Source organism: Micropterus salmoides, unplaced genomic scaffold (assembly GCF_014851395.1).
Source record: "Micropterus salmoides isolate LMB-PRFRI ecotype aquatic unplaced genomic scaffold, ASM1485139v1 Ms_hic_scaffold_11, whole genome shotgun sequence".
Lineage (NCBI taxonomy): Eukaryota > Metazoa > Chordata > Actinopteri > Centrarchiformes > Centrarchidae > Micropterus > Micropterus salmoides.
Genome location: NW_024040152.1, coordinates 3654629 through 3682587, shown reverse-complemented (window position 1 = coordinate 3682587; position 27959 = coordinate 3654629). Strand labels below are relative to the sequence as shown.

The 27959-nt window shown below is 41.8% G+C and overlaps 2 protein-coding genes and 1 long non-coding RNA gene across 13 annotated transcripts in view; 2 read left to right on the top strand and 1 right to left on the bottom strand.

Moving 5' to 3' along the window:
• LOC119896965 (C-type lectin domain family 4 member G-like) overlaps window positions 1–27959 on the bottom strand; it is a 317840-nt gene that overhangs the window by 123715 nt on the left and 166166 nt on the right. The window lies entirely within an intron of this gene.
• On the top strand, window positions 5811–13969 carry LOC119896972 (CD209 antigen-like protein A). Of its 5 annotated transcripts, none has more exons than XM_038710473.1 (8): window positions 5835–5920; window positions 6050–6135; window positions 7222–7299; window positions 10760–10879; window positions 11696–11977; window positions 12067–12230; window positions 12355–12467; window positions 12544–13969. In XM_038710473.1, exons 2-8 carry the CDS (start codon window positions 6066–6068, stop codon window positions 12668–12670), a joined length of 954 nt encoding a protein of 317 aa, XP_038566401.1. In that variant the 5' UTR covers window positions 5835–5920; window positions 6050–6065; the 3' UTR covers window positions 12671–13969. The 5 variants fall into 5 exon arrangements, with proteins under 5 accessions (XP_038566402.1, XP_038566400.1, XP_038566401.1 ...); XM_038710476.1 differs by having other exon boundaries at window positions 10754–10879; window positions 11822–11977; XM_038710471.1 differs by having other exon boundaries at window positions 10754–10879.
• LOC119896984 lies at window positions 16287–19026 on the top strand. 2 transcript variants are annotated; one of them, XR_005443327.1, is made up of 4 exons: window positions 16287–16414; window positions 17987–18104; window positions 18342–18431; window positions 18772–19026. It is a non-coding gene; the product is annotated as an uncharacterized LOC119896984 (long non-coding RNA). The 2 variants fall into 2 exon arrangements; XR_005443326.1 differs by lacking the exon at window positions 17987–18104.

Sequence of the window (27959 nt, the reverse complement as noted above, 5' to 3'; positions counted from 1 at the left end):
AAAAGAAGCAAAATAGCTTTTAAAGTCAGGTTAAATAACTCATAAGACTACTTGGTGCATAGAACATTTGACATGGTGTTGTATTTGAGAAATTAGTGTGGATTACTTTTAACTCATTAATTGTATAGCCTAATAATCAGCAACATTGTATCACGGGAAACTGTGTATATAGGCTATACTTTTTTATTATGACTGCATATTTGCTGGGTTAATGGTTTTAGAGCGACGTCTGTTGGCTGGTTAATGATATTACATGAGCTAAATAAAATGCGCAGCCCCTGAGCGTTATAATAAACAATTTCACTTACTGCTTGTGGTTGGCCTGCTGCTCCTACTACTGCTACTGCTGGTTGAAATGAGCCTTCTACGGTGTTCTGAGTCTGATTCAGCGGCGTACACGGTTCTGCTGGATCTGGATGAATGATTTCCTCCGCTATCAGTCCCCGCGCTTCTACCGTGATCCGTTACGTGACCTCCCATCTGCGGCCTGACTGGAGCGCTCTACATCATCAACATCCGGCTCATCGTGTTCCGGGGACCCCGGTGTTATGTACGCTTGCGGTACTGAAACCAATGGCTGATCCGATTCCGGAACCGGACCGTTCTCCTCGTAAAAGCTAGGGAGAGACCCTGCATAAAGTACCGTTCACAATCGCTCGCACCATCTGCGGGTGTAATGAAAGAAAAGAGTACTGTTACCACATCTGCGTAAAAGTTTGTAAATAAATAAATAAAACCTACACACTGATTAAAAGTTAAGGTAAAATTACTTACCGACTTCTCCTGTGAGATCTACAACCTGCGCTGATGGAATGCCATTCTCCCTTGTAGAACCTATTTGCTCCTCTGAGTAGAAATCTGTAAAACAATATACAAAATAGACATCAGGATAGGACACTTTAAAATTTAGAACATTTCTGTTTCACTGTACTACATAGAAGGCCCTCTTACCTTCAAGGTGATATTCGGTTGAATGAAGCTCATTGCCGATTAAGTCAAAAACTGTTAATTGAAAACACGCAGGAATGAAATACAAAGTGTCGATTTTTGCTATTTCTTAAGTTAAGGAGGAAAGGCTGAATGCGTACCGTGTTCTCTTTGAAGGGTCATTGCTCTGGTTTCAGGTCACTAGTGTGAAGACCTCTGGATTTCTGGTAGGGTACTTACAGAAGTAAGAAAAAAAAAGAAGAAAAAACACCCGAGTGCTGCTCTGCATGTGGGAAATAACTGGTGAGGGGTTGGGGCCGTTACTTCTGGTACAACCAGATTATTATATAGTCTGTAGTTCCAAACTCTTGTCTCCGGCTGATAAAAATAGGTTCCTGTTTCAAAAACGAACTCTGTCTGATAAAACCAGACCGTTTTTAACATCCGGAGTCTGGGTTATAGATAACCATAGTTAATAACTGGTCTACAAGATTACCTGAGGATGACAGTTAAACACACAACACGCCTCATTGAGAAAACAGAGGGAGGTGCGGGGGGTGGAGCACATTCCTCAATTCACCCTGCACAGCCTATGCTACACCAGAAAGAGAGAGGACAGAGAAGAGGAGACACAGACTCTAGAAGGATTAAGTTTTAAGACTCACAAGTTTAAGACTAGGCTACAGCTTTGGAGTGATAATGATGGCAAGTTTGTAAGACAAAGCACTAGCAAAGTAATTTGGAACACTCTTATTTTGCTGCATGCTGTTGAAGGTAATTTAAAAATCTGTTTAATTTTAACTCACTGTTATACTATTTTACTGTAATTATTTCATTTTATTCTTTAGTTCTTTAATGATGGTAAGTTTGTCACACAAAGCTTTAGCAAAGATTTTACAAAGTTTAATTTTGGAACTGACTCTTATTTTGCTGCATGCTGTTGAAGGTAATTTATAATGCTGTTTAATTTTTACTCACCGTTATACCATTTTACTGCTTTACTGTCATTATTTCAATTTATCCTTCACTTGTTTAATAATAAAGACTGACTTGATTCCAAAGAAACCTCCTAGTGATCCTTTGCTGGCCCCGGAGATTCCTCCTTTACTTATAACTCACTGCTATACTTTTTTAATGATAAATTTATTGTCACAATCACCTCCTAGTTAATTCATTCAAGTTGTATTACTTAATAAAGTCTTTAAATCAATGAAAAACCTCCTCCAATTATCAGTCAAAAACACACAATGGAAGGATGTACGCACCCCTCTTATCAGTTACATACAGACATCCGGTGTGGGGGGTGGACCGGAAATAGCTGTCAAAAATGAGTTTGATGGAATGTCATGTATATTTCTCTCTCTGGTGTCAAATAGCCTGAAAATAACTTTCTGGTATCTTAGAGTGGGAGTGGGAGCAGATAGACATCACTAGTTGCCACAAAGTCCTACACATTGATCATTTAAAGACCATAACTAGTCACAGAAACATCCTATGCCATCAGCCATATATGAACAGATAAAAACATATGCAGTCTGCATAGAATAGAAAACACTGTGTTGTAACACAATATTAGTTTGACAATAAAATACAGTTAAAACTGCTGAGACAGTACTGAATGCTTTAACACCATCTCCAGACAGTGTTTTACTTCAGCATAAAGTGCAAAACCTTAAATTATGAAAATCCAAACAGATGAGTCATCAGAGCACAACCTTACATGTTTTTTTGCAGTCTATTTTCTTAAACCATGCACAAGTAAGGAACACTATCCTCCACCAATGTTCATGAGGACCTTTAGGTGTGGCTTCAAAAGGTGTTCCTCAGCTCAAATTTAACACCCTGAGAAGAGCAAGGACAACCAGTTGGCATCAAGTGGAGTGTAGTGACTATGCCCTATATTTAGCCGCTACAGGTAGTTAATTGATTTATTGTTCTTAACGTTAACGTGTAAATTGATGTCCAGTCTTTTCCGTAAAGTTTGCAGTTTGGCGTTTATTACCTGCATCCACTTACTTTAAATAATACGTAATATAAAGTAGAACAAACAACATAATCTGAGCACAATAAACCTAGCACAGTTAAAAACTGTTTGCTCCTCTTCTTCCATTAATCACACCTGTTTGTAACAATACAGGAAATTAAATAGGCTAAGGCCAGCATCGGCTACCACACAACACAACATCATGCCCCCTGTGGCTTGGAGGAAAACAGGCAGTATGGCTCCTACATGGAGTTAGTGGAGGGACAGAAGAGAAGTCACAATGAACATCAGGACATTTGAACAAAGACAAGGTAACCATTTTACTGATGGATATAATTGTCTATTATCATAAGCACATAGATTATGTAAAGTGAGTTCCACTCACTGATTAAGCTCTAACCTGGGGTAGGGATGGGTATCATTACTCGGTACCTTTATGTTACCGACCGAAACAGCCCGGTATCGAGTAGAACCCGAAACGTCTCCAGTCAAACCAATACTTCAATGATAGACCTACGTTTTGTAACCAGATTGCGGCAAAAAATGACTATTTGCATGGTTTTGCTTGCAGCCAAACACACAAGCAACACACCGAAAGAAAGAGAACCACACACAATTTCTGTTGGTTTCATTTTCTGATCATTTAACACTTCTCTGTACATTTTTATTTGCTGTTCACATCACTGATCCATCACTGCGTTCCATCACATCAATTAAACGCTTTTGTGGCGCAGCAGTGATCAGCTGATTTTACTCAGGGAGCCTCCGGCTGAAGCTGCGGGTGTTTCAGGTGTAGTTTGGTCGGCTGGACGTACAGCCTCTCTATTCCTCTGTATGTTTAGTGTAGTGAGGATGACCTAATTAGGATGAGGAGCGATGATGCAATTCCCCAATACTTTTTATGTAGCAGTTTTTTGAAAAACCTAGATAACCTTGCTTGTCAATAAAATAATAATAAGCTACTAATCAGGTGGCATGTCAGCAGGTGACATTTTATGCAAGGTATCGAATGAAGTACTCAATTGGTATTGGTATCACTTTAAGGGTACTGAGTTTGGTACTGGTATCGTAAAATTTTAAACGATACCCAACTCTAACCTGGGGTAATATAAATCAGTTGTATTCAGGCTGGACTTATAGTTTTGACTAAATAGAAATAACTTAAGTAGAAGAACATACATCCTTGTTCACTAGGTATGTTTGAAGTATTACTACAAGCCTTTTTTAAATGTGTTGTCTATTTGATAACTGTAATAAATACAACAACCAATGCTTACGTCTACAGTCTTCAACAAACTCGAGGGATTTTTGAGGAAATGAGGAAGGCCCTGCAGAACGGTCCTCTTCTTGTGTGTTGAGCTCTGATAAATTCTGATAAATTCTTTAAACTGCTGCATATTATTACAATGTCCAGTGTGTAATTTAGTGGCACCTAGAAATGTAGTTTCAGACTGCAACTCACTTCACCCTCCCCTTCCAAGTGCAAAGCCAGTGAAACCCTTAACTGACATCAAATGTTTTTGTGTTGTTGATTTTCAGTAGACAGTAGAAAGAGGTCGGAACACCAGTATGGGCACAACACAGAAGCTTCAGCAATGCGCTCCTGTAGTAGAGGCAGGAATATTTTTTTCCCCTTTGCCTTGCTGTCATGACTCGCTCTATAAGGGTGAAGTGAAGGCATTACTACTGTACGCTCTTTTCAAAGCCACCAGATTCATTTCACAAAAAACTATAAGAACTATTGTGTTACCTTGATTGTAAAAGACAAGACAGTAGTTAGTGTTACTTCTGTGGTTGGCTCACAGGTATCTGTGGAAGTTTGCCCAGGTGATGAAATCAGTTGATGTCAAACACAAGCAATAGAACTTACCATCATAACAAAATACATCTGTCTCACATATCAGTATCTATGGGTAAAATGATGAGCCCCAGAGATTTAGCAAGTAGCATACCAACATAAGCTGGTGCCTGAGAGACAGCAGTAGAATGTGTTTAAAATTGACATCATGAACCACTTTCTTAATAAAGCTGTGTTTAGCTTTGGAACGTATAGTCAAATAAAATCTACCAGCGGCCCAAAGCAGCAGATCAAATGAGGGCAGTGTTCCAGAAAGGGGTGTTTAGGCTTGAGTCTCAGGTCTAGAAACACAGTCTGTAACAGTTTCAGTCAGTAACATTAAAGGTGGATGAAAAGTTCCACAATGTCACAAGCAGGGCTGGAAATTAACACACGCTAAGCGCCAAATGTGGGTAGATTTATAGTGTAACACTTCTGCAGTTTCGCTTTTAGAAGAAAATGTAAAGATTCTGAAAAAACTAATAAGCAGCTTAAGTATAAGACTATTGGCAGCAGATTTCCATAACACACAATACTGACACCAGAAATATACATGAGTTGAACCCAACTACTCAAGCAGTGAATAGATATTCACCAGCTGTGTAATACTTCTGCTCAAATATCTGCTCTACTGTTAATCTAACTAAATGGAAAATTAAATTTTCATATTGTCACATTATAAGATTTTATTATTTGGTGCAAACCGCACCAGCAGCCATATTTCAGGGATAAAAGCTAGCGAAGACAAAGAAATATTACTGAGCATATTTTGCTTCCTCTTTCAAAGCAGCCTTACTCATGAAGGTGTTATAGTAACTTTACATCCAAACTGGAAATCCAACCTTTCATTTGGGAGATACTTAATAAAAAGAAAACTGTTCATTAAGGGGAAATGTTGGCCTATAAAAATGCTCTATATGAAAAAGGGTCACCAAAAGCATTAATCAACAACTTTCAGCTAGTAAAAGTGTGAGCGGATGTTGGAGACACTAATTGCCACACAGAGAAGTTGCATCAGTGTCAAAATGAGGATGCTCTGTGGTTTAATGACAGGGGCTGATTTCTGTCTACAAGTCAGTTGGAACTAAACAGAAGGACTGTAGCGATGGCGGAGGAGGAGGTCAACTATGCTTCAGTTGTTTTCAAAACTAAGAAGCATTCCCCATCTGAAGGTAAGTTCAGTTGTTTGAATTCATTTTATTTTTTAAATCAAGAAAAGATCTTGAAACGCATCATGTCATTGATATGGATCAAATACTGTTTCCTTGTTTACACATCAATCTGCCTGGACCCCCACACAGCCCAGTCGTCAATTGTATGGCTGGATCTGTATGTGATCATCCTCTTCATGTGATTTCTTGCACTGGTATTTTCTTCAGTAAAACTGGTTAGTAAATGCATTTGAAAATTGGACTGTTCAGAACATGAAATAATATTAAAGCCATTGCCCTGTAAGTTTGTTGAGCAACAATGAACACATCTGCTTTTGTTTGATAGCGCCCATTTATGTAACAACACTGGAGATTCCACAGACCACAGCTATCAAAAACCAGTCAGGCACATGTGTAATGAAGTGGTTATTTTAAAAGTGTTTCTCTATAAAATGCATAATTTCCCTTTCATGATCCGCTAACTGTGAGAGAATTGGATCATCTTACGTTTTAGCTGCCCTGTGAGGGTCTACAGCAGAGGTCAGAAATAGGCGGCCCGCCAGCACTAATATCAGGCCAGATTGCTTTGATAGCAGAAAAATAAAAAGTAAAATAAATTGATAGCGGCTTGTGTCATGACAGCTACAGTTACTCACATAACCACTTCCTCTTAAATGATTGTGCCTACAAAATAATGTTGCAAGAATGTTTTTTTGCAGCAATGCTTTATGTCAAGCTTATTGAGAGCTTTTACTTTGAAGAGTTCTGAAGGACATTCACAAGAGATCTGGCTTGCTTGACACACCTCTGAAAAAAACGTCAGTAAACGTGTGATTGGATTCCCCTGAATTTCCTCAGGGAAATGAAAATAAGCCTCCATTGGTTTTTGAATCCGGATCAAATGCTGGGATACGCACACACTGCAGGACATGCTTTTTTGTGAGCATGTGCAAAAGTGTCCTTATAATCAATTTGTTTAACATGGGAGAAAATCTATCTTACAACCTTCCTAATGGTAGTCCCGCACAGTCCCAACTGAGTTAAGCCTGCACACAAGTAGCCTATACAAGGATTTCAAATAATTTGACTTTGTTCTGGCCAGCCATGTAATGGCTTGAAAATAATTTGGCCCAAAGACTTATTTGCCGACCCCTGTTCTACAGAATACAGTTCTGGGAAAAACACTGAATTACTTTTAATTCTAAAACAAGATACTGGGACAGTCACAATAATTTCAAATGTTAAAATAAGCCTCCAAAAGCCTTTACAATTTAGACACTATACAGTAATTAACCACAAGATTGTGTTCTTCAACCTTTCAGCTAATAAGGAGGAGGAAACTGTGTACAGTGATGTGAAGGTGCGAAGCAAAACAACCGAAAAGACTGCTGACACAAACAGTAAGTTGTAAAGAAAAATGTACACAGCATTCAGTAGAGTATATCTATTAATACTACTATTACTGCTACAAATACTACCTCAGATTTATCGTTATTACAACTATTAAAAGGGAACTAATAGGGGGGTCATGAGGAGTACTGCTCAGCCTGTGAAAACAGTAGGAGCTTTGTTAATAACTTAGAGACTGCTAATTTTAACAAAGACTTACAAACTGGGGGTGTGGAGTTTAAAAAGATGTTGCTGTAAAGATAAAATCACCTTGAACTATGGGAAGTGTAGGATCCATTGTTTCTGGGGTTTAAGCCATAGTAGGGAATTTCTATTTAGAGAATTTCTAATTTGTATTTCAACTTTCAAGTGCTTCAACTGCAACATTTATTTTACAGCCACCAATTCTTCTTCTTCTCCATCATGAAGCAAAAGTCAGGTGCCCATATGAATATTGAAACATGTTTTGCTGCCTGTAATCATTCCTCCTGTTTGTACTGACCATTAAGAGATCTTTTCTAATGTGCTTCGAATATAAGAGATGGGAGAGAAAATGTCTTTGTTCTGTGTAGAAATGTATTCCCAGGTTTATCTGAAGCTAATATGAGCCTAGCAGTCTGAGTTAGTCACATCAAGAGAACACCTTTCCTATCATTTACTTACTAACTTTTTAATGTAACAAAGCTATTTTGTAGTGAAAATACTCTAACTAAGTTACCCTCTTGATTTTGTTAACTCAGACTCAGCAGGGGTTGTAGCCAATTATGTGGTCTGGTCGCTGCCACACTGACCACTGCTCTCTGTCACACCAACCACTGGTCGCTACCACAGTCTCTAAGGGAAGGCTCCTTTCTGTTCCTTGTTACACAAACTGTGGCTGTACACATTTAAAAAAGTCAGTTTCAAGTTTTTATACGGTCTATGGTTCCAAATTAGACCTTAGATCATTTAAATTATCTCAACTGGCAGATTATACAGTTTTTTTGTCTAATAGAGAGGAATGGATCAAAGCAATTAGATGTGTTGAGGAATTTTCGACTGTATCAGGCTTAAGAATGAATTTGAACAAATCTGTTTATTAGGCTACCACTTAATGAATGTGAACTATCAGAAGTTAATGATAAACCTGTGATACATACTTGGGTGTGATAAGAATGAAAAACTCTGCAATAACCTAAACTTCAGCCCTATGATTAAACAAATAATGAAAAAGGTTCAACATGTGGTGGATGAGGCATCTTACACTGAATGGTAAAGTTCTACTATCTAAAACTGAGGGAATATCCATATCTATGTATCCTTATCACTGGAAATGCCTACTGAAATATACAAAGAATTAGATAAGATCTTATTTAATTTCATTTGGAGGAAGAAATGTCATTATACCCTATGCAACATAAAAAATTGAGGTCTGGAGGTTTTAAGTTTTGAAACCTTAAACAAAGTTGCTAACTAAGTTGATAAAATGGCCTGGAAATGAATAGATAGTATTTTATTTGCATGATTGCCGTTATTCAATTTAAAACACCAAAGTATGAAGAACACATCGCAAACCAGACTTAATCTTTTACTTTGGCGAGAGAGGGCATGAGACGAGGCTCCTCAGTCTTGGGTTGCTGCCACACAGACCACTCCTCGCTGCAGTGGTCGGTGTGGTCGCTGCCACACTGACCACTGGTTGCAGTTGGTTGTATCTACTGATACATCTTTATCATAATTCTTTGTTAAATATACTATGTTACCTACTCTTATTGTTGCATATACATTGCGGTTTGTGTGGTTATAGCCTATCTACAGTAACAAATATATCTAGATCATAAAACTTTGTTAAATACAGCCTACTAATTTTTGATTAACTATATTCTTATTGTTAAAATCAGTCTAGCTTGGATTCAACCAACAAGTGGTCACCACACTTTCCTTCACAGGTGACAACACTGGCCTTCTTCTTGAAGGCAAGAAACAAAGATAGAGAGATTTATTACTGCAGGTTAACCACACAAACTGCAATATAGAGTGCAACAGTAAGAAAATAGGCATAATCAATAATATTATAGGCTATATTTATCAAAGTACTGTGATCTAGATAGATGTAGCCTACTGTAGATTAGCTAAAACCACACAAACTGCAATATACTGTAGGCCTACAGTGCATCAATAAGATACAATATAGTATATTTTACAAAGTATTGTGATCTAGAAAGATGTACACACTTTCATTCACAGGTGATAACACAGGCCTTGTTATAGGCAAGGACTAAAGATAGATAGATGTAGGCTATTACTGTAGGTATAACCACACAAACTGCAATATATATTGCAACAATAAGAGTAGGCATAATCGATAATATATTAACAAAGAATTATTGTATGTATTACAGTAGATATAACCAACTGCAACCAGTGGTCGGTGTGGCAGTGACCACTGTCTTTAGCGCCCCTAGTGGCAGCGACGTCACAGCGACCAGTGTGGCAGCGACCACTGTCTTTAGCACCCCTAGTGGCAGCGACGTCACAGCGACCAGTGTGGCAGCAGTGTGGAACCTCATGCCCACACGCACAAACACACACACAGCAGTCCACTACTTGCCCCAGATGTCTGCAATATTGCAACAAAGTTTGAGTTTCAATAGCGTGAAAAATGCCACCAAAGACTATTGCTCAAGGAGAGACGCAATTTCGCCCTTCATGATCGGTATAATATTTAAGTGTTATTATTTTACGCACTGATGGCCGCCGGCACACAGTAGCAAGCATATTATCATATGTAGCGCTGTACTAATTGGAGGATGCATCAAAAAGCCAATAATGCTAAACAAATAAGAAGCAGTCAATACATAGTCTAATTCTAGTTTCATGTTCGCTGGTCGCGGCCTTAACCTGTTTGTTCAAAACTGTGAGCACGATAGTGGCTGATGGTGAAGAAATGCAGCCATCCTGTCAGTCATGCAGTGCGCTGCGTAAGGTAGTTCATCCGGAAAGTGCTCATGCTCATTTAAGTCTGTTTATCTTCTTAATGTAAATAATAAACAGATTTGTTCAAGTTCATTCTTAAGCCTGATTCAGTCGAAAATTCCTCAACACATCTAATTGCTTTGATCCATTCCTCTCTATTAGACAAAAAAAATTGTATAATCTGCCAGTTGAGATAATTTAAATGATCTAAGGTCACTTTAGGTCTAATTTGGAACCATAGACCGTATAAAAAATTGAAACTGACCTTTTTTAATGTGTACAGTCACAGTTTGTGTAACAAGGAACAGAAAGGAGCCTTCCCTTAGAGACTGTGGTAGCGACCAGTGGTCTGTGTGACAGTGACCAGTATCTTTAGCGCCTCTAGTGGTAGCGACCAGTGGTCTGTGTGACAGAGAGCAGTGGTCTGTGTGACAGCGACAAGACCACATAATTGGCTACAACCCCCTCTCCTCAGACTGCTGAAGCCTTATACTTGTTTGTGTTGTTTAGTCTCAGCAGGACTTTTGCCAGACCAGAAAACAAACAGCAGAGGTCGCTGCTATCAGCAGGTGGCTTGTTGTTTGGGGATTCTTTGTGTCATTTTGCTGTTGGGCATCATAGCAGTCTGTGTCTACAGTAAGTATACAAAACAGGTAGTCTATGCAGTACCTCAGACTTGAGACACACCTGGAAGAATAACAGCACCAGATTTCCTCTGTAACCATCACTATAACCATAACCAGAGGATCTTGTTTTAACACAATAATCAATGTAAAAATGCATGCAGAAACAAAGGCTACGTTCAGACTGCAGGCCAATTTGACCCAAATCCGATCCAATTTTTTTGCCCATATGTGACTCAGATCTGATTTTTTTATGACAGTGTGAACAGCCCAAGTCCCATGGAATCTGATCTTTTCCAGTTCGGAATTGGGCCACTTCCATATGTGGTCCAAATCCGATACAGATCAGATCTTTTTAAATGCGACCTCAGTCTCGACACTCTCAACACGCATTTGATGCGACTTTGACGTCACTGGAGCCGCGTGGAACGAAAAGCTCCACAAAAAGCCTTTATCAAACATGTGGCTCTCTAATAATAAACAATAATAAACTGGAGTCTCCCGCGAGCTAACCTGAGCTAACCCCTGTTGCTCCGTGTTTACTTCTGTAGCCTGCAACAGCGTGCTGCTTGTGACGTCTTGTCATTTTTCTGCGCATGCGGGTCACTTTCAGGCAATTCAGACTGGAGTTCGATGCGGGCCACATTTAAACTATAATGTGAACTGTCAAACAAAAAAAATCAGATCTGGGAAAAAAATCGGAATTGAGCGTTAAGACCTGCAGTCTGAACGTAGCCAAAGTAAGTAATAGGACAGTTCTTGTTATGCAATTGTTATTTTCAACAATGTGCAACCATTTCTTCCACATTCTGTCCATTGTAATGTACAGTGCAACATCTCTGCAAACTCTCAGAAGATGAAAACTTGAGGATCCACAACAATCTGTCCGTCCAGTTTCACAATCTGACACAAGCCTATACTGTCTTAGAAAGTAAGATTGTAAAACTGACTGCAGAAAACCAGAACCTGACATCACAAAACCAGCAGCTGGAGTCACAGAGGAACAACTTAACAGAACAAATACGAAACATGGAGACAAATTGGAATGAGCTCAACGTCAGTCGAGCTCAGTGGAGCATTGATGCCTACTGCCCAAAACCACAAAACCAAAGTATGTTCAGATCCTGTTATTAAGGTAAAAAATAATACTAATAACATAATGCAGTAACAATATTTATTGGTTGGTCTCTGTTGTTTCAGACAGACAGTGTAAAGCTTGTCAGGATGGCTGGTTACACTCCCAGTCCAGCTGCTATGGGATTAATGACCCTGATGTTTCTGGTCAGAAAACCTGGGAAGAAGCTCGAGAAAACTGCAGAGGAAAGATTTCAGATTTGGTTGTTATAGCTGATCAAACAGAGAAGGTAATGAGAAATTTATGACAGCCTACATTCAATGAAAATGTATTTTCACACTGAGTCTGTAGGCCACAGTGTGTTAATTTAAGTATAGTGTTTAAATATCTGATAACTGTCTCTCTGTTGTCAGACATTCATCAATGATAAAAGTTGGGGCAGTTCAGGAACCAAGGGATACTGGATTGGTCTGAGAGCTGAAGATGGGAAATGGAAGTGGGTCGATGGAAGTGATCTGACTGAAAAGTAAGAGACACATTCATAAACATTTTGAAGCATAAAATCTATCAGCCTGCATCTAAACATCATGTTCTTCCCTCAGCTCCTGGATACAACAACCTGCTACCAACGGTCAGTGTGTAATTTCTGTCCAGAGAGAAGGATGGAAATCAGTGAGCTGTGGTGACAGAAACAGATGGATCTGCAAAAAGAAGGCTTTATCTCTTTAAACACTGCAGTCATACTTGAGAAGGTTACTGGGGACTCTGTAAAGATTCATTACATGGAAGACAAAATCAACCGGCTTATAAATATTAAAGTACAAAGACTTTTTTAACTCTTGTTTTTCAAAACACAATTTATTTAAAATATTTTTACATTTTAATAGAAACAAGCAAATAACTTATTAGTAGTAAAAAAGATTATAAACCTGTTTGTGTATTGCTTTTGTGTTTCACTGCAGAAAAACAGACACTCAGATCTAATGTATATGAGCAGTTAAATAATGGATTATTTTTATTTATATTTTAAATACAGTCACTGAATGTGCTTTTCTTCTGCTTTGTTAGAGATGCAGTGCTTATGATTTGTGCAGTAAAGATCTCCAGTTTATTCCCATTTTTATTTACCCCTTCCACCTATCCTCACATCCTCACTTTCTTTCCTTCTTTTCATATCACTGATTGGTTCTTGCTTTCACCTTTCATCTCTCCTCGTTCACCTGTTCACACTTTGTTTAGGGACCGCACTCCTTTTCACTCACTCTTTGACTTTCACATTTCTTTTTTCTCAAATTATTATTTTGATTTATTCTTGAAATGAGAACACATCATTGACATCAATAGATGCCACATGCACATTTAAAGAGGTTGCTTCCTCAAATAAAAGACACAAAACAGTAATAATAATGTATAATGTACTTCGCATACATCTAAGACAAGGAAAAAGGATCTTATAACGGGTAAAAAACGTAAACGTAAATGTACGAGCTTCAGTGTGGTTTGCAGAGGTCCACAGCTATGGAATGAAATTGATTATACTATAAAAATACTACAAAAGGACCTTAAGACGGCAGCTACTAGAAATAGATGTTCAAGCTACAATTACTTAATGGCTGGGGACAACATTTAGATGATGATTTGTCTTTTGATTGTGGAATCTGTTTAAAATGTACTGCAAATCTTATTTATCAGAGTTTCTATTCAATGTACGTTTACCTACCTAATTAATGATGGACTGATACAAATTTTTATATTCTTGTCTGTTTGTTTAGGGACCACTAGGATTACGGTAGCTTCGTTTTTAGGGTATTATGTTGGTACATTTTTGGAATACTTAATTGTAGTATATATTTAGATAATATCTTAATAGTTTAAATATATGTTAAATTATTTCCTTACTTTCTGGGCCCTTAGATACAAGCTTGAGATAGCTTATATGGGTGTCACTATTCACAAATCAGTATAATTTTTATGATTGTACTGTAATATAATGTCTTGTTGTTGTGAATAAAGTATTGAATGAATGCATTCCTGCACTTTGTTAAATTTTTATATTTTGAATGTATATTTTGTTACCCGCTGTCTGAAATGATGGAATTCAGTAAGTGATTAATGCTCAAATTGTTCTGTGGGAGGACCCCAGTTTGTCTGAATACAGATCACCTTATTTGGTCACAAAACAAAGAAAATACCACTATCACATTATTGATCACCTATGCCTCAATGAAATCACAAGTTGTTTGTATTGACTAAAATTACCTCCCTGCTGTTATATGCCTTTGCCAATGAGTTAAGTTGCAGTTTGTAACCATCACTTTCTGTAGTGTTGTAGTACTCGAGACCAGTCTTAAGACCACTTTTTGATGGTCTTGGTCTCGTCTCGGATTCGACCGCATTAGTACTTGGTCTTTCTTGGTCTTGGACATTGAGGACTCGGGATTATATTTCAAGACCAGTGAAGACCATAACTTTGGGAGTATCAATACAATGCTTTTGCATTGTCTAATTTATTTGTTAACATACTTCCTTTGACTGGATGTAAAACTTATTGCTTCAAATGCAACCAATAACCCTAATGAAAAATGTGTTGTTCCCATTAATGACTGTCCCCCCTCCCTGCGATCGTAAACATGGAAAAGGAGTGTTGAATAAAGACGCTTGTGTTGATTTCAGCTCTTAGTGTTTGTATGTGGGTGTTTTAAAGGGAATGTGGATCTTTCAGTTCCATCAATTTGAGAAGTACCTATGATCTCGTTCCATTCCATTTTATTGTGTGTGTGTAATGTGGGGAAATGGTCTGGACTCGGTCTCGCTCTCCCTCGGTCTTGGTCTCGACTTGGTCTGAGCCCCTAAAAGTCTTGGTCTTGTCTCGGTCTTGATAAACTCTGGTCTTGGTCTTGACTACAACACTAACATTCTGTACCTGCTTCACTCTATTGCACTGCAGCTGCTCTCATCGCTTTTCCTGCTAAAAAAGCACTCTGAATCTACAGAGGCCTATTTTTTTTAGAACAGTTTTGTTCAAGCCAGACCAGGGGCCTGTACCACAAAGCAGGATTTGAGCTTACCCTGATAACTTCGGGGTTAACCCTGGGTTTTCAGTACCAGTTAACTTCTTACCAGGGTAGATGGCCATGGTAACTAATACAGAACAGCACATTTTCAGTGTGTATGTGCGCACATTGTCAGTGCGTGTGTGACAGTTTTATTGTGATAACTAATAAGCGTATGTTACGATAATAACTAGGTTAAATTTGGCTAGGATTAAACTAACGGATTAAAAGACTATTGGACATCTACTCAACCACAGAATGCCGTTGGTTCCTTACTGCTTGTTGTTTCTCCGGTTGGTTGGTGTTCGGCCGGCCTCACGCTGCACTGTAAAAAATGTTTGTAGAATTTGCGGTAAAAAACTGTCAAATAGCAACAGTAAAAGACCATAAAAATAAAAATAGTATTTCACCGTAGTAGATACAGTGACCTTTTGTTCTGTGTCACCTATCCACTGTCTCAGAGAGTAGTCAAGAAATGAGGTCTCTTTAAGTGGATCCATCCATCGTCAACCGCTTACCCTGCGTACAATCCCAGCTTACATCGGGCGAAAGGCAGGGTACACCCTGGACATGTCGCCAGTCTATCACAGGGCCAAACAACCCAGACTCACACCTTAGGACAATTTAGGGTCACCATTCAACCCAGGCCACATGTCTTTGGATGGTGGGAGGAAGCCGGAGCATCCGGAGAGAACTCATGCAAACTCCACACAGAAAGGCCTGGAACAACAACCCACAACCTTCTTGCTGTGAGGCGACAGTGCTAACCACTGCACCACCGTGCCGCCCTCTTTAGGTAGAGTTTATACAAACATTGACAAGGAAGGGAAACATGTTTATTCTCGCTGTGATTATGGACCCTCGCCAAAACTGCCCCCCAGCAGTAAGATCTGGCCTGTGGACAGATTATGGTGATTTGATAGCATCAAAAAATAAAAGTTAAAAAATACTTTGAAAGTGCTGCCTGCTTGATACACCTCTGAAAGAGCCGTCAGCAAACGTGATTCCCCTAAATCTCTGCCTGGAGGTACTGGGGAAATGAAAAAGCATCCATAGGTTGATGGATGTGGATCAAACACCAGAACACACTCACTGCAGCACATTTTGTTGTGAGTATGTGAAACAGTCCTTCAGTAAGTCTCAGTTATTAGGGAAGTATCATTTTGTGTGTTTTACTAAGAGGAATTTCATGTTTTTCTTTGTTGTGTCTTTAGCTTTGTCAGAAAAGAACAAAAAGGAAGCTTGTGAAATGTCAGTGTCGTAAGATATGGAACTTGTGTCTGACTTCTCTTCTCAGTAACACAGTATTACAGTAAGTCCCCCAGTTTACAGTTCAGATTTTCCTTAAAGCCCTCACACAGGACTGCAGCAGGATTTAAACATCTGTTCAAGATGAACAGAAAAGCACTGAAGGCAACTGGTAACAATTCTACTTTTAGTATTTTGTACATTTTTGGGGTGGTTTCCTCAATGTATGATGCTTCTGATTTTTGATTACACCTAAGCACCAAAGGATTTTAAAATGCCCAAATTCATTATCTGGTAAGGGAAATGTTGTTGTTTAGAAGTTAATGCTGAGTTGTTGTGATAGGTTGCCTCCTCATTAACCCATGCTGTTTGTCTGTAGCATCTTCTTACACTGCTGAACTGTATGCTTTTTCCATAAGGAAAGGAGTAGGATACTTTCTAATACACTGAAACATTGTCAGATTGTCATCTGCCTGTGATGCTTTGCAATTGCTTTTACAATGTCGAAACTGATTGAACCAAGCTGTTCCCCCTTTCTACCAGCAGGTGGCAGGAATTAAATGAAGGCCTGTACTGTGTCTTTATTAAACGTTTTGAATCCAGATTACTGATACAGATGTATTTATTGTTGTTCATTTCATTTGTTTTTTGATATTTATGTCTTATTTGCAGCCTAGTTATCATCTTCATCATTCACCCTCAGCGCAGAGTTAAACCTGCATGCCCTTCTGTTCTAACCTAGTTCTAATACTGCTGTCAGCTTCTCAGCAGCTCTGACAACAAGCACGCCTCAGAAATGTCCTATTGTCACCATCTGGCCAAAAGAAGGATTTACCAGTGTGCTTTATACTGTGAGAATCTTTCTTCTCCATACACATTCCAGTGTGTATAACATATAACACTCCCACTGTGTCATGCAAGTGAAGAGCAATCACAAAGGTTTTTCCATACAACATTTATTCAACATATACAGTATAGCACATACATACTTTCAGTGGCATTAAATGTACAATCGATGGCTGTAGAACATTGACTCTGAAGCCATAAGGTAAGAACATTTTATGAGGTCCTCAAAAGAAATTCCAATAAAATAATTAAATTGTTTAAAAAACAGGTAGTCTATGCAGAGTATGTCAGCAATAACTGCAACAAAACGTTTTGGGTAACTTTGTCTGTAAAACGCTCTACCAAAACACTAAACAGAACTCAGGGTGTAAGGACAGGGCAAAGGTCAAAACTCTCAGAAGAAAAACAACAGAAAACAGCTGGAACTCTGTCACTAGGGAACAAGATGTCATCAGCGAGTAGTGAGTTTATACCCTGAAATGAGACACAAGATGAGTAACCCACAAAAAACAGGAAGTGGCTACAGATGAGGAAACTGAAAACATGACCTTAACTCAACATGACAATTCCACTGTTACGCCAGTGACCCACAGCTCTGTATCCCAATCAGACCTGGTGACCAGTCTAGTATCGAAACCCTTCACAAATACCTGAGTTAAAACAACTGGATGCCACACAACTTCCAACAAATAAATCTAATGTCACAGTATTCTGTCCCCCAGCTCGATGAACTCAAATCATGGCAAACCTAGGGGAAATAAGAACTTCTGCTAAGCCCTCAGCCAGGAATAGGGGTAGTTTGTGACCAGGGCTTGTGTTTTGAACCCCTGTAAAGAAAGTTGTTCAGTTATGTTTTCATCAAATATAGCCAAGGTTAAGTTTTTTATTTCAGCCACAGATCAGGAGAAACTTAGCCATGCCTTTATCTCCTCCTGCCTCGACTACTGAACTCCCATGATCTGTACCTCTCTCAGAGGTAATCGAGGAAGAAGCTGACTATGTTAATGCAGCAGCAGGTACCGTGGATAGAATGGTCACTTTGGGTGCATTATGAACATCATATATATCATAAATGTAATATTGTTAAGCAGAAGATTCATTTATCAACCATGATGTTAAAAAATGTGATAGTGATGAAATATTAAAATGTAAATGTTTAATGGTTCCTCTTGTTCTACACACATACATACACATTTTACTACGTTATATCATGTTGTTTAAGTGTTACATCTGAATTCTTATTTTTCTGTCAGATCAGAAGTTCCTCTCCTTCACTCCGTCTTTTCCACCAGTGGCAGTGTGCTGGGTGATTCTGTCAGTGATTATGGCCCTTCAAATACACTGTGAGTACCTTCTATGTGAATGTCAGTTCAAATCTAAGTGTTGTTGTTTTAGTTTTTAAGATGGGTTCATATTTTTTGTCTGTTTTAAAACAATAGTCAGATGCTTATATGTACACTGAAACAGATTCAGTATGAACAGGAGGAATAATTACAGCAAGAAAACACAGTTTCATTGTTCATCATTTTAAGATGGATTGGAAACGTGTGAACCTTTCCTTTAATGTCTTTTATGATCACAAAGCACTTCTTTATTTGTGATGTTTTAAAATGTGTTTTTTTAATAATCTTGCCTTTGAACAAAGTGTCAAAACCCAACACCTTCCTCTGTCTGCCATTGTAGTTACCTCTGTCATTTCTGAACACAACGCCAAGCTGACTGCAGAAAACCACAACTTGACATCACAAACCAGGATATGGAGACACATATCAACAACTTAACGGAACAAATACAAAACATGGAGACAAAGTGGAATGAACTCAACATTAGTCGAGCTCAGTGGAGCATTGATGCCTACTGCCCAAAAGAGCAGAGTATGTTCAGAACCCATTTATAAGGTTAAAAAATAACCAATAAAAAAGCACAACATGTATACCACGATGCAGTAATGTTGTTTATTGGTTGGTCTCTGTTGTTTCAATTCAATTAAATTCAATTAAATTTTATTTATATGGTGCCAAATCACAACAACAGTTATCTCACATTACTTTTCATAAAAGAGCAGGTCTAGACCGTACTCTATGATGCTATTTACAGAAGCCCAACAGTTCCCACCAAGAGCAGCACTAGGCGACAGAGGCAAGGAAAAACTTCCTTTAAGAGGCAGAAACCTCGAGGAGAGAGGAGAGAGACGAGAAAGCACAAGACTACCAGAAAGGGGAGAAGTTGTGTTAGTAACATGCAATAATGGGATGAGGTTGCATACAGAGGGAGAGAAAGTAGAGGAGAGAGGAGCTCAGTGCATCATAGGAAATCCCCCAGCAGTCCAGGCCTATAGCAGCATAACTAAGGGATGGTTCAGGACTAACCTGAGCCAGCCCTAACTATAAGCTTTATCAAAGAGGAAAGTCTTAAGCCTACTCTTAAATGTGGAGATGGTGTCTGCCTCCTGAACCCAAACTGGAACCTGGTTCCACAGGAGAGGAGCTTGATAGCTGAATGCTTTGGCTCCTAGTCTTGTTGAATAGTTGAATTAATCTAATACTACATAACTGGCTACAACGAGGACCTGCAACTGTGTGTTGGATACATTCAGCTCACCTTTATTCACAAATCCCCTCTGGTTTAATCGTTTCTGACACGCCGACTGTAACTATTCAATTAAATTAAATTTTATTTATATAGCGCCAAATCACAACAACAGTTATCTCACAGCGCTTTTCATAAAAGAGCAGGTCTAGACCGTACTCTGTGATGTTATTTACAGAAGCCCAACAGTTCCCACCAAGAGCAAGCACTAGGCGACAGAGGCAAGGAAAAACTTCCTTTTAAGAGGCAGAAACCTCGAGCAGAACCATGGCTCAGGGTGGGCGGCCATCAGAGAAAGAACAGAAAGGAGCTCAGTGCATCATGGGAAGTCCCCCAGCAGTCTAGGCCTAAAGCAGCATAACTAAGGGATGGTTCAGGACTCACCTGAGCCAGCCCTAACTATAAGCTTTATCAAAGAGGAAAGTCTTAAGCCTACTCTTAAATGTGGAGATGGTGTCTGCCTCCTGAACCCAAACTGGAACCTGGTTCCACAGGAGAGGAGCTTGATAGTGTAGCATGGCTAAAAATTAGCTATGAATTTTAATAAATTCATGAGAATTAATACCCAGTTATGAATTTTAATATTCAGAAAATATCAAAAATCAATAAAAGCTCTCGTTAAAAAGGGCACCACAGGAGTTGTTATAATCCTAGAGTCTCCGGACCTCTAGGTAGTTTTAATAATTATACAATTATTACTAGTGATCAGTTAGTTAATAATCATTTAATTATCTTAAATCAATCAGTCAGTCTCATATCTAAAGGGTCAATTCTCTTGGCAGGGACGTGGAAATAGGCAACACACACAGTTCTTGATCGTATTACAGTGAATTTATTAATAACTAAAGCGATATAAACGGGTGGTTAAATACAGGGAAAATAAACAATGGCTGAACAATGAGAAATGGAGGTTCGATTGTGGGAAGCATTTGACTCATACGGCAGAGGAGAACTAATGAAAGTAAGTTATGAGTTTAGGAGTTAAAAGGAAATATTAACATTACGGGACATCCCTGATCACAGAATGTTTTGTTGGTCTTATGACTTGTCGACGGCCTGCTTTGGCCTGTTGCACGGGTCCCACACTAGCTGCCGATCCTGGCTTTTTGCTAGTGATTCTCCGGGGTTCTCCGTGTCTGAAGAAAATGCCGTCCTCCCTCAGGCAATTCGGCTGTTTTCAGGTTTCCTTCGTTGCCGCTGGCGGGACCACGTGGCTTGGTCTGACCTCGGTGAAGTTGGCTCGACGAACAAGCTTAAAAGGGAACTTGGTCGTTCCTGAATTTGTAACTTAACGGACTGATAACTTTAACAAAACAAAAGAAAGAAAGAAAATAAAACAAACTGAGGGGCAGATTGATGTCGCGGCACTTCGCGTGTGTAGCTTCAAGTGAACAAAGGCCTGTTGCGCTGGCCGAACTCTTAGGGCGTTGCCTGGAGAGGCACGAGGGGAAGAGCAGAGAGAGCGAACGACGTCGCGTGTCGCTCTTTTGTTGCCTGGGGCGTGGTTCCCCAGAGGGAGTTTCAGGTTTTCCGAGGGACTGCCTTTCTAAACTTAATGTCTAAAGAAAAGAAATCTTTTTGCGTGTACTATAATAAAAAAATGTCCACAATCGAACCTCAATGGTCAAACGGTTGTACCGTTCTAAGTTAAGCATTTGGTAACAGGAAACAATTGTCACATTATTGGTCAGGATAAGTGGGTGACATTTATACATTAACGGCATTTCCGACGATGGTATGTAATACTTATTTCGTCCACTTGGGGGAGCTCAGGTTACATGAGAAAAGCTTTAGGATTTCCTGCCTTTCCAAGGAGATTCTGTTCAGGGAAATGCTAATCGCTGGTTTATGTCCCTTTGTCAGTTTAACAGTCAGGCACCGCTTTATCAGCTTCGTAGATCAAAAAGGTGCCAGTTTTATGGTCAGGGATAGCACTTAGAGAAAGCAACTTTTCCACCGCCCTTCCGTTGGGGTCTCTTTAGCAGTCTGTTGAAGCTGATCTTTAACCCCCCTGCTCCTCTCTGGGAGAGGAAAAGAGGAATTTGGAGTAGCTCCAAATTTATTTAATATAAAATGCACAAATCCACACCGTTGTCCCACTACAATAGCTTGAACGCTCTGGCTCCTAGTCTACTTTTGGAGACTCTAGGAACCACAAGTAACCCTGCATTCTGGGAGCGCAGTGCTCTGGTGGGGTAGTAAAGTACTATGAGCTCTTTAAGATAAGATGGTGCCTGACCATTAAGAGCTTTGTAGGTAAGAAGAAGGATTTTAAATTCTATTCTGGATTTTACTGGAAGCCAATGCAGAGAAGCTAAGACAAGAGAAATATGATCTCTTTTCCTGGTTCCTGTCAGAACACGTGCTGCAGCATTCTGGATCAGCTGAGGAAGAGTCTTAAAGCACTTTTTCGAGCAGCCTGATAATAGGGAATTGCAGTAATCCAGCCTGGAAGTAACAAATGCATGGACAAATTTTTCTGCATCATTTTTAGACAGGATGTTCCTGATTTTCGCAATATTATGTAGGTGAAAAAAGGCGGTCCTTGAAATTTGCTTAATGTGAGACTTAAATGACATGTCCTGATCAAAGATAACTCCAAGATTCCTCACAGTGGTGCTGGAGGCCAGGGCGATGCCATCAAGAGAAACTGTATCTTTAGATAATGCGTCACGGAGGTGCTTAGGCCCCAGAACAATAACTTCAGTTTTCTCTGAGTTTAACATTAGAAAATTACAGGTCATCCAGGTTTTAACATCCTGAAGGCACATTTGAAGTTTAGCTAACTGATGAGTTTCATCTGGCTTCAGACAGACAGTGTAAAGCTGGTTACCCTCCCAGTCCAGCTGCTATGCGATTAATAACACTGGTGTTCCCCTTCGAGGGAACTCAAACTGCATCGGTAGCTTGTGACGGCGTAACTGGAGGCGTATATAAGCATGCCGGTACACCGGACACATTAGCTTTTTTCTATTCAGCAGGCACTCTGGTATGTTTGAGACTACGCAGAAGAAAGCTACCACAAGACGTTACCTGGAAGGAGAAGCAGAGGAAATGGCTGGTGAGCAGTTCAGGCAGTGTGTCTTTCCATGCCCACGCTACATCACGGCTGGGGACACTCATGCCCTGTGTGTTTCCTGTCTGGGGATGCCGCATGCCCAGGCAGCTCTTGAGGGGGCTTCTTGCGGCCATTGCGAGGCTCTGCCCCTGAGTGTGCTGAGGTCCCGTGCGGCTCTTTTCTTCCGGAGACGGCCGGATGCGTTCTCCCCGTTGCTCGGGCCCGGCGGTCGCTGAGGCGGCACGGCGGCTCCGGTCATGGGGGTCCAGGATGGCGGCGGCTGCAGAGAGACGGTCCCAGCCGTCGTCCAGCTCCTACCGCCAGAGCCAGAGGCAGAGTGTCGCTTCTCGAGGCCCCCCTCAGTGCACCCGGGACTCGAGGCGGCGCTCTCGGCCACAGCCCCCCGAGACAACGGATCTGAGGACCGTTCTTCAGTCTCGCCGGGGTCGGGGGAAGAAGTCCTGAGAAGCCCCCCCCCCCCGAGAGAAGGCGACCGAGGTCCCCTCCCTCGTGGCAGCTAAGGCAGCACGCGCTGTTCTGCCTGCCCTGAGGGGCCGCAGTCCTGAGGTGCTCTGGCTCACACACCGCGGGTTATCGGCAGGTTTTCCCTGGCAGACCTCCGCTTCAGGGTGCCGCTGGAGACCTACGCATAACACCGGCCACCAACCCAGAGAGCAGAGCCAGGTGTTGGGACAAGAAGTTCGCTCTCTGCTGGAGAAAGGGGCCATAGAACTCATTTCCCCGCCAGTCAGGGAGTCCGGGTTCTACAGCCGGTACTTCATAGTTCCCAAGAAGGACGGAGGATTACGTCCGATTTTAGATCTGCGGTCCCTGAACCAATCTCTGAGGAGATTCAGATTCAGGATGCTCACCATCCCCGCCATCATCAGTCACATCCAATCCGAGGATTGGTTTGTCACGATAGATCTACGAGACGCATATTTCCCCATCTCCATCCGTCCCTCTCACAGGAAGTTCCTGATGTTCGTCTTCGGGGACGCGGCGTACCAGTATCGGGTTCTTCCGTTCGGCCTAGCACTCTCTCCTCGCACGTTCACCAAATGTATGGATGGACCTCTGGCCCTGCTGAGGCTCCAGGGCATCCGCATATTAAACTACATCGACGACTGGCTCATCTTGGCTCAGTCTCGGGAGTTAGCGGTTCGGCATCGAGATGTCGTCCTCGCCCACCTTCAGCGTTTGGGGCTGCGGCTCAACGCAAAGAAGAGCGTGAGGCTCCTGGCAGGAGCATCATTTCTCTTGGCACATAAATTGCCTGCGCAATTCAGCGCTTTTCTGCCCTCTCTCCGCGGTCGCCACGTCCTTGTCGGGACCGACAACACGGCGGTGGTGGAGTTATTATGCGAAAGGTTCGGCCCCATAGACGTGGACTTGTTTGCGTCTCGAGAGACTATGCACTGTCCCCTGTGGTTCTTCCTCTCGCCCCCAGCCCCGCTAGGGCTGGATGCCATGGTGCAGATGTGGCCGAGGCTGCGCCTGTATGCCTTTCCCCCAGTCGCTCTGCTCCCGGGGGTTCTGGAGCAGGTCCGTCAGGACGGTGTCAGTCTAGTGCTGGTAGCCCCGTTTTGGCCGGCCCGAGTGTGGTTCTCGGGATATAATATCGCTCCTCGAGGGCCCGCCATGGCATGTCCCCCTGAGGAGGGACCTGCTGTCTCAGGCGGAGGGCCAGGTCTTTCACCCTTGCCCCGCCCTGTGGAGACTGTGGGTCTGGCCCCTGAGGGGGCCCAGTTCCTTGAGGCGGGCCTGACGGCACGAACAGTCGAGACGCTGCTCAGCTCCAGAGCCCCGTCCACGAGAAGGACGTACAGCCTGAAATTAAATGTGTTTGCCACCTGGTGTAGAGAATGGGCGGTGGACCCAGTTACCTGCCCGGTGACTATGGTACTGGAGTTCCTCCAGGACCGTTTCTCTGCTGGCCTTTCCCCATCCACACTCAAGGTGTATGTGGCTGCCATGGCAGCGTTCCACGCCCCTCTGAGGGATGGGCCTCTGGGGAGGCTTCCACTGGTCGTGCGCTTCCTCCGTGGAGCCCAGAGGATGAGACCCGTGACTCCCACTTGGGACCTGGCAGTGGTTCTCAAAGCGCTGGCTGAGGCCCCCTTCGAACCCCTGGAGTCGGCTGAGGCCAAGCACCTGACCCTTAAGATGGCCTTTCTCCTCGCTATCACCTCTCTGAGGAGGGTGGGGGATCTCCAGGCACTTTCGGTTTCTCCTCAATGCCTGGAGTTTGCCCCGGGGAGGGTCAGAGCCATCCTGCACCCCTGTCCGGGACTATATCCCTAAGGTTCCGTCCAGGTTGGCAGGGTCTACGGTGCTGCAGGCACCTCATGTGATGGCGGAGGACGGGAGACTTCATCTGCTCTGCCCGGAGTATTTACACTCTGAGGTCCTCCCGGTGGAAGAAAACAGACCAGTTGCTGGTGTGTTTCGGGTCCCCCAAAGCTGGGCTCCCCGCTTCTAAACACACAATCAGCAACTGGATTGTTCAGACTATTTCTCTGGCCTATCAGGTGCGCGGGTTACCTTCACCTATGGCCGTAAGGGCGCACTCTACTCGAGGCATGGCGGCCTCTAGGGCCCCTCCTCGTAGGGGCTTCGCTCCAGGATTTGTGTGAGGCAGCTGGCTGGGCCACTCCTCACACTTTCATCTGGTTTTACAGTCTGGACCTTCCATCTGCACCCGGCACCCGTGCGCTCTCATCCTAGTCATGCCTACAGGTTGCTGCACGCTGGGGGGGGCAGGCGGAGGCTTTGGCGTGGAATAGTGGGTATTCTTGTTCCCATAGTGTCGTCACCGACGCAGTTCCAGTTCCCTCGAAGGGGAACGTCTCGGGTTACGTATGTAACCCCTGTTCCCCGAGAAGGGGAACGAGACACACCTCGGTCCGCCACACCTCGCCTCGCCTGGAGTGCCTTGCTTCATAGCAAAGAGCTAATTTGTCCGGTGTGCCGGCGTGCTTATATACGCCTCCAGTTACGCCCTCACACTCTACCGTTCTAGCAACGGCAATAGGATTGGAGTAGGTTCATTCATGATTTCAGCCCTGCCACGCCCAGAGGCGTTCCCCTAGTGTCGTCACCGACGCAGTGTCTCATTCCCCTTCTCGGGGAACAAGGGTTACATACGTAACTCGAGACGTTTCTGGTCAGAAAACCTGGGAAGAAGCTCAAAAAAACTGCAGAGGAAGGAGTTCAGATTTGGCTGTGAGTCTGTAATGAGAAGACTGTACAGTTTCATGACAGCCTGCATGAAATGAAAATGTATTTTTCCAGGTCACAGTGTGTTTATTGAAATACCTAATAACTACACCTCTGTTGTTAGAGATCCATAATTCAAACCCCCTCATTTGCTGAGCTTATTTAAGGCAGCTGTGTTATCATGGCTGCCTCTTTGCTTTTTCCCTCACTGTCGGTTGCCGCATGGAACCCTCTGCAACGTTTTGGTAGGTGAGTTAAAAATTTGTCTTTCATTATGTTTTCCCAATGCCTGAGGTTGTGTGTTTTGCAACAGTCTGCTGCCCGCCTGTGTGCTGTGTTTTGGCTGATTCCAAGGTTCCCTGTCTGGCGTAGAGTGATGTATTGTCCTATACAGAGCACCTTGTGTTAAGGTATGAGAAGCTTAATGAACAACAAGTTGGGTACAACTACCTGAGGTGACATTGCACAGTGAATACTTTTATAAACCTGTTAATGTGTTTTTAATTGTAGGTTGTTAGCTGCTGTTTTGCCTTTGTTAAACTAGATTTTAACAATTGTTGCAGTACACTCTGGCTGCAGTGCCTCAAGGTGGCACTCCACTAGTTGACTATGTTTGTATTTTAGATGTAACCAACTGGTCTATTGTGTTTAACTATTTTTTTTTTCTTCCTTTTCAGTGGTTCTAGTCGGCTTGTGGTGGAGGCTAGGCATGCTAGTGTGGGTCCCTTCACTGATTGTAGTGTTAACAGCACTAGGGCACGATTGGGTAGCGACACAATTTGCAGTGAACCGGTTTGCAGTGATTATCGATTGCAGTGGGCACATGCGGTGGGCAAGTTGGTGCACCCCTGGAGCACACCCTTAGTTTGCCTCTCCAAAGCTGGCCCAAGCCCACTCTACCTTTTTGTTTGGTTCAATAATCAGTAATAACTGGGAATGTGTTAAAAAGTAACTTGTTTGCCAAAATTGTAAAACTTTTATATTCCATTGCAATTTGATTAGTAGTATTATTGACCATCCTCTTTTCAGGCTGTTCCAATTGTCAATAAATCTTTTGGAACCATGTCTGTCTTACTTCAGTAAACCTGTGTATAAAGGGTTAGTCAAAGTAGAAGTAGAGCATTTCCTGTCCCCAGGTGGTGTTGCCGGAAAGTTAGGTTCTGTTGGTCATTCTTTAGTGCCACCACCCCCCTTGCCACCATAAGTTATTTCAGTCGGCTGTCGACAAAGACGGTGACAGAATACTGGATTGGCCTGAGAGCTGAAGATGGGACATGGAAGTGGGTCGATGGTAGTATTCTGACCGAAAAGAAGACTTATTCATAAACATTTTGAACCATAAAATCTATCAGCCTCAGTGTGTGCTTAACAAAATGTCAAAGTTTCCCATTGTCATGTGTATTGTTTTAGTAAGGCTCTGCATTACTTACAGAATTAGACCACAACTGTTTTCTCAAGTATGTGTAGAATATTAATGTGCTGAGGTAACAATTAAGTGTTAGAAGGAAATTAATGTTTTCACATTTCTAATAAGTGAAGTAGTGTTACAGCAAGACAGACAGGAACCCAGAAATATGAGCAAAGAGAAGTTTTGTAATTGAATTATTTAAATCCATTAACACATCCCACACTACATCCATACATATCAGAGAGGTACATTTGAAATCCTGAATTTCTTGGCTATTCTTTGCTACACTCGTATTTTAGGCCAATAGTCTGCAGATTTCTGACTTTTCTCCTTTAGTTGCAGTATTATTCAAGAAACACTGTGCAGATAGAGATGCACAACAGCAGGGCCAAGTTCAGCCCAGACAAAATGTAGCAAACGCTTATTTAAACGTAAACGGTACCTTGAACACCCTCTTGAGTATGCAGGAGCACTGCATTAACGAGAGAAAACATACCTCAAAGCCCATTGCGCGACGTTGAACACCCCCTCGTACACCAGTGACACTTTGCTGCATAAGACTTTGCTTAAAACTGTCACACAGGACTGTAAGTGTCT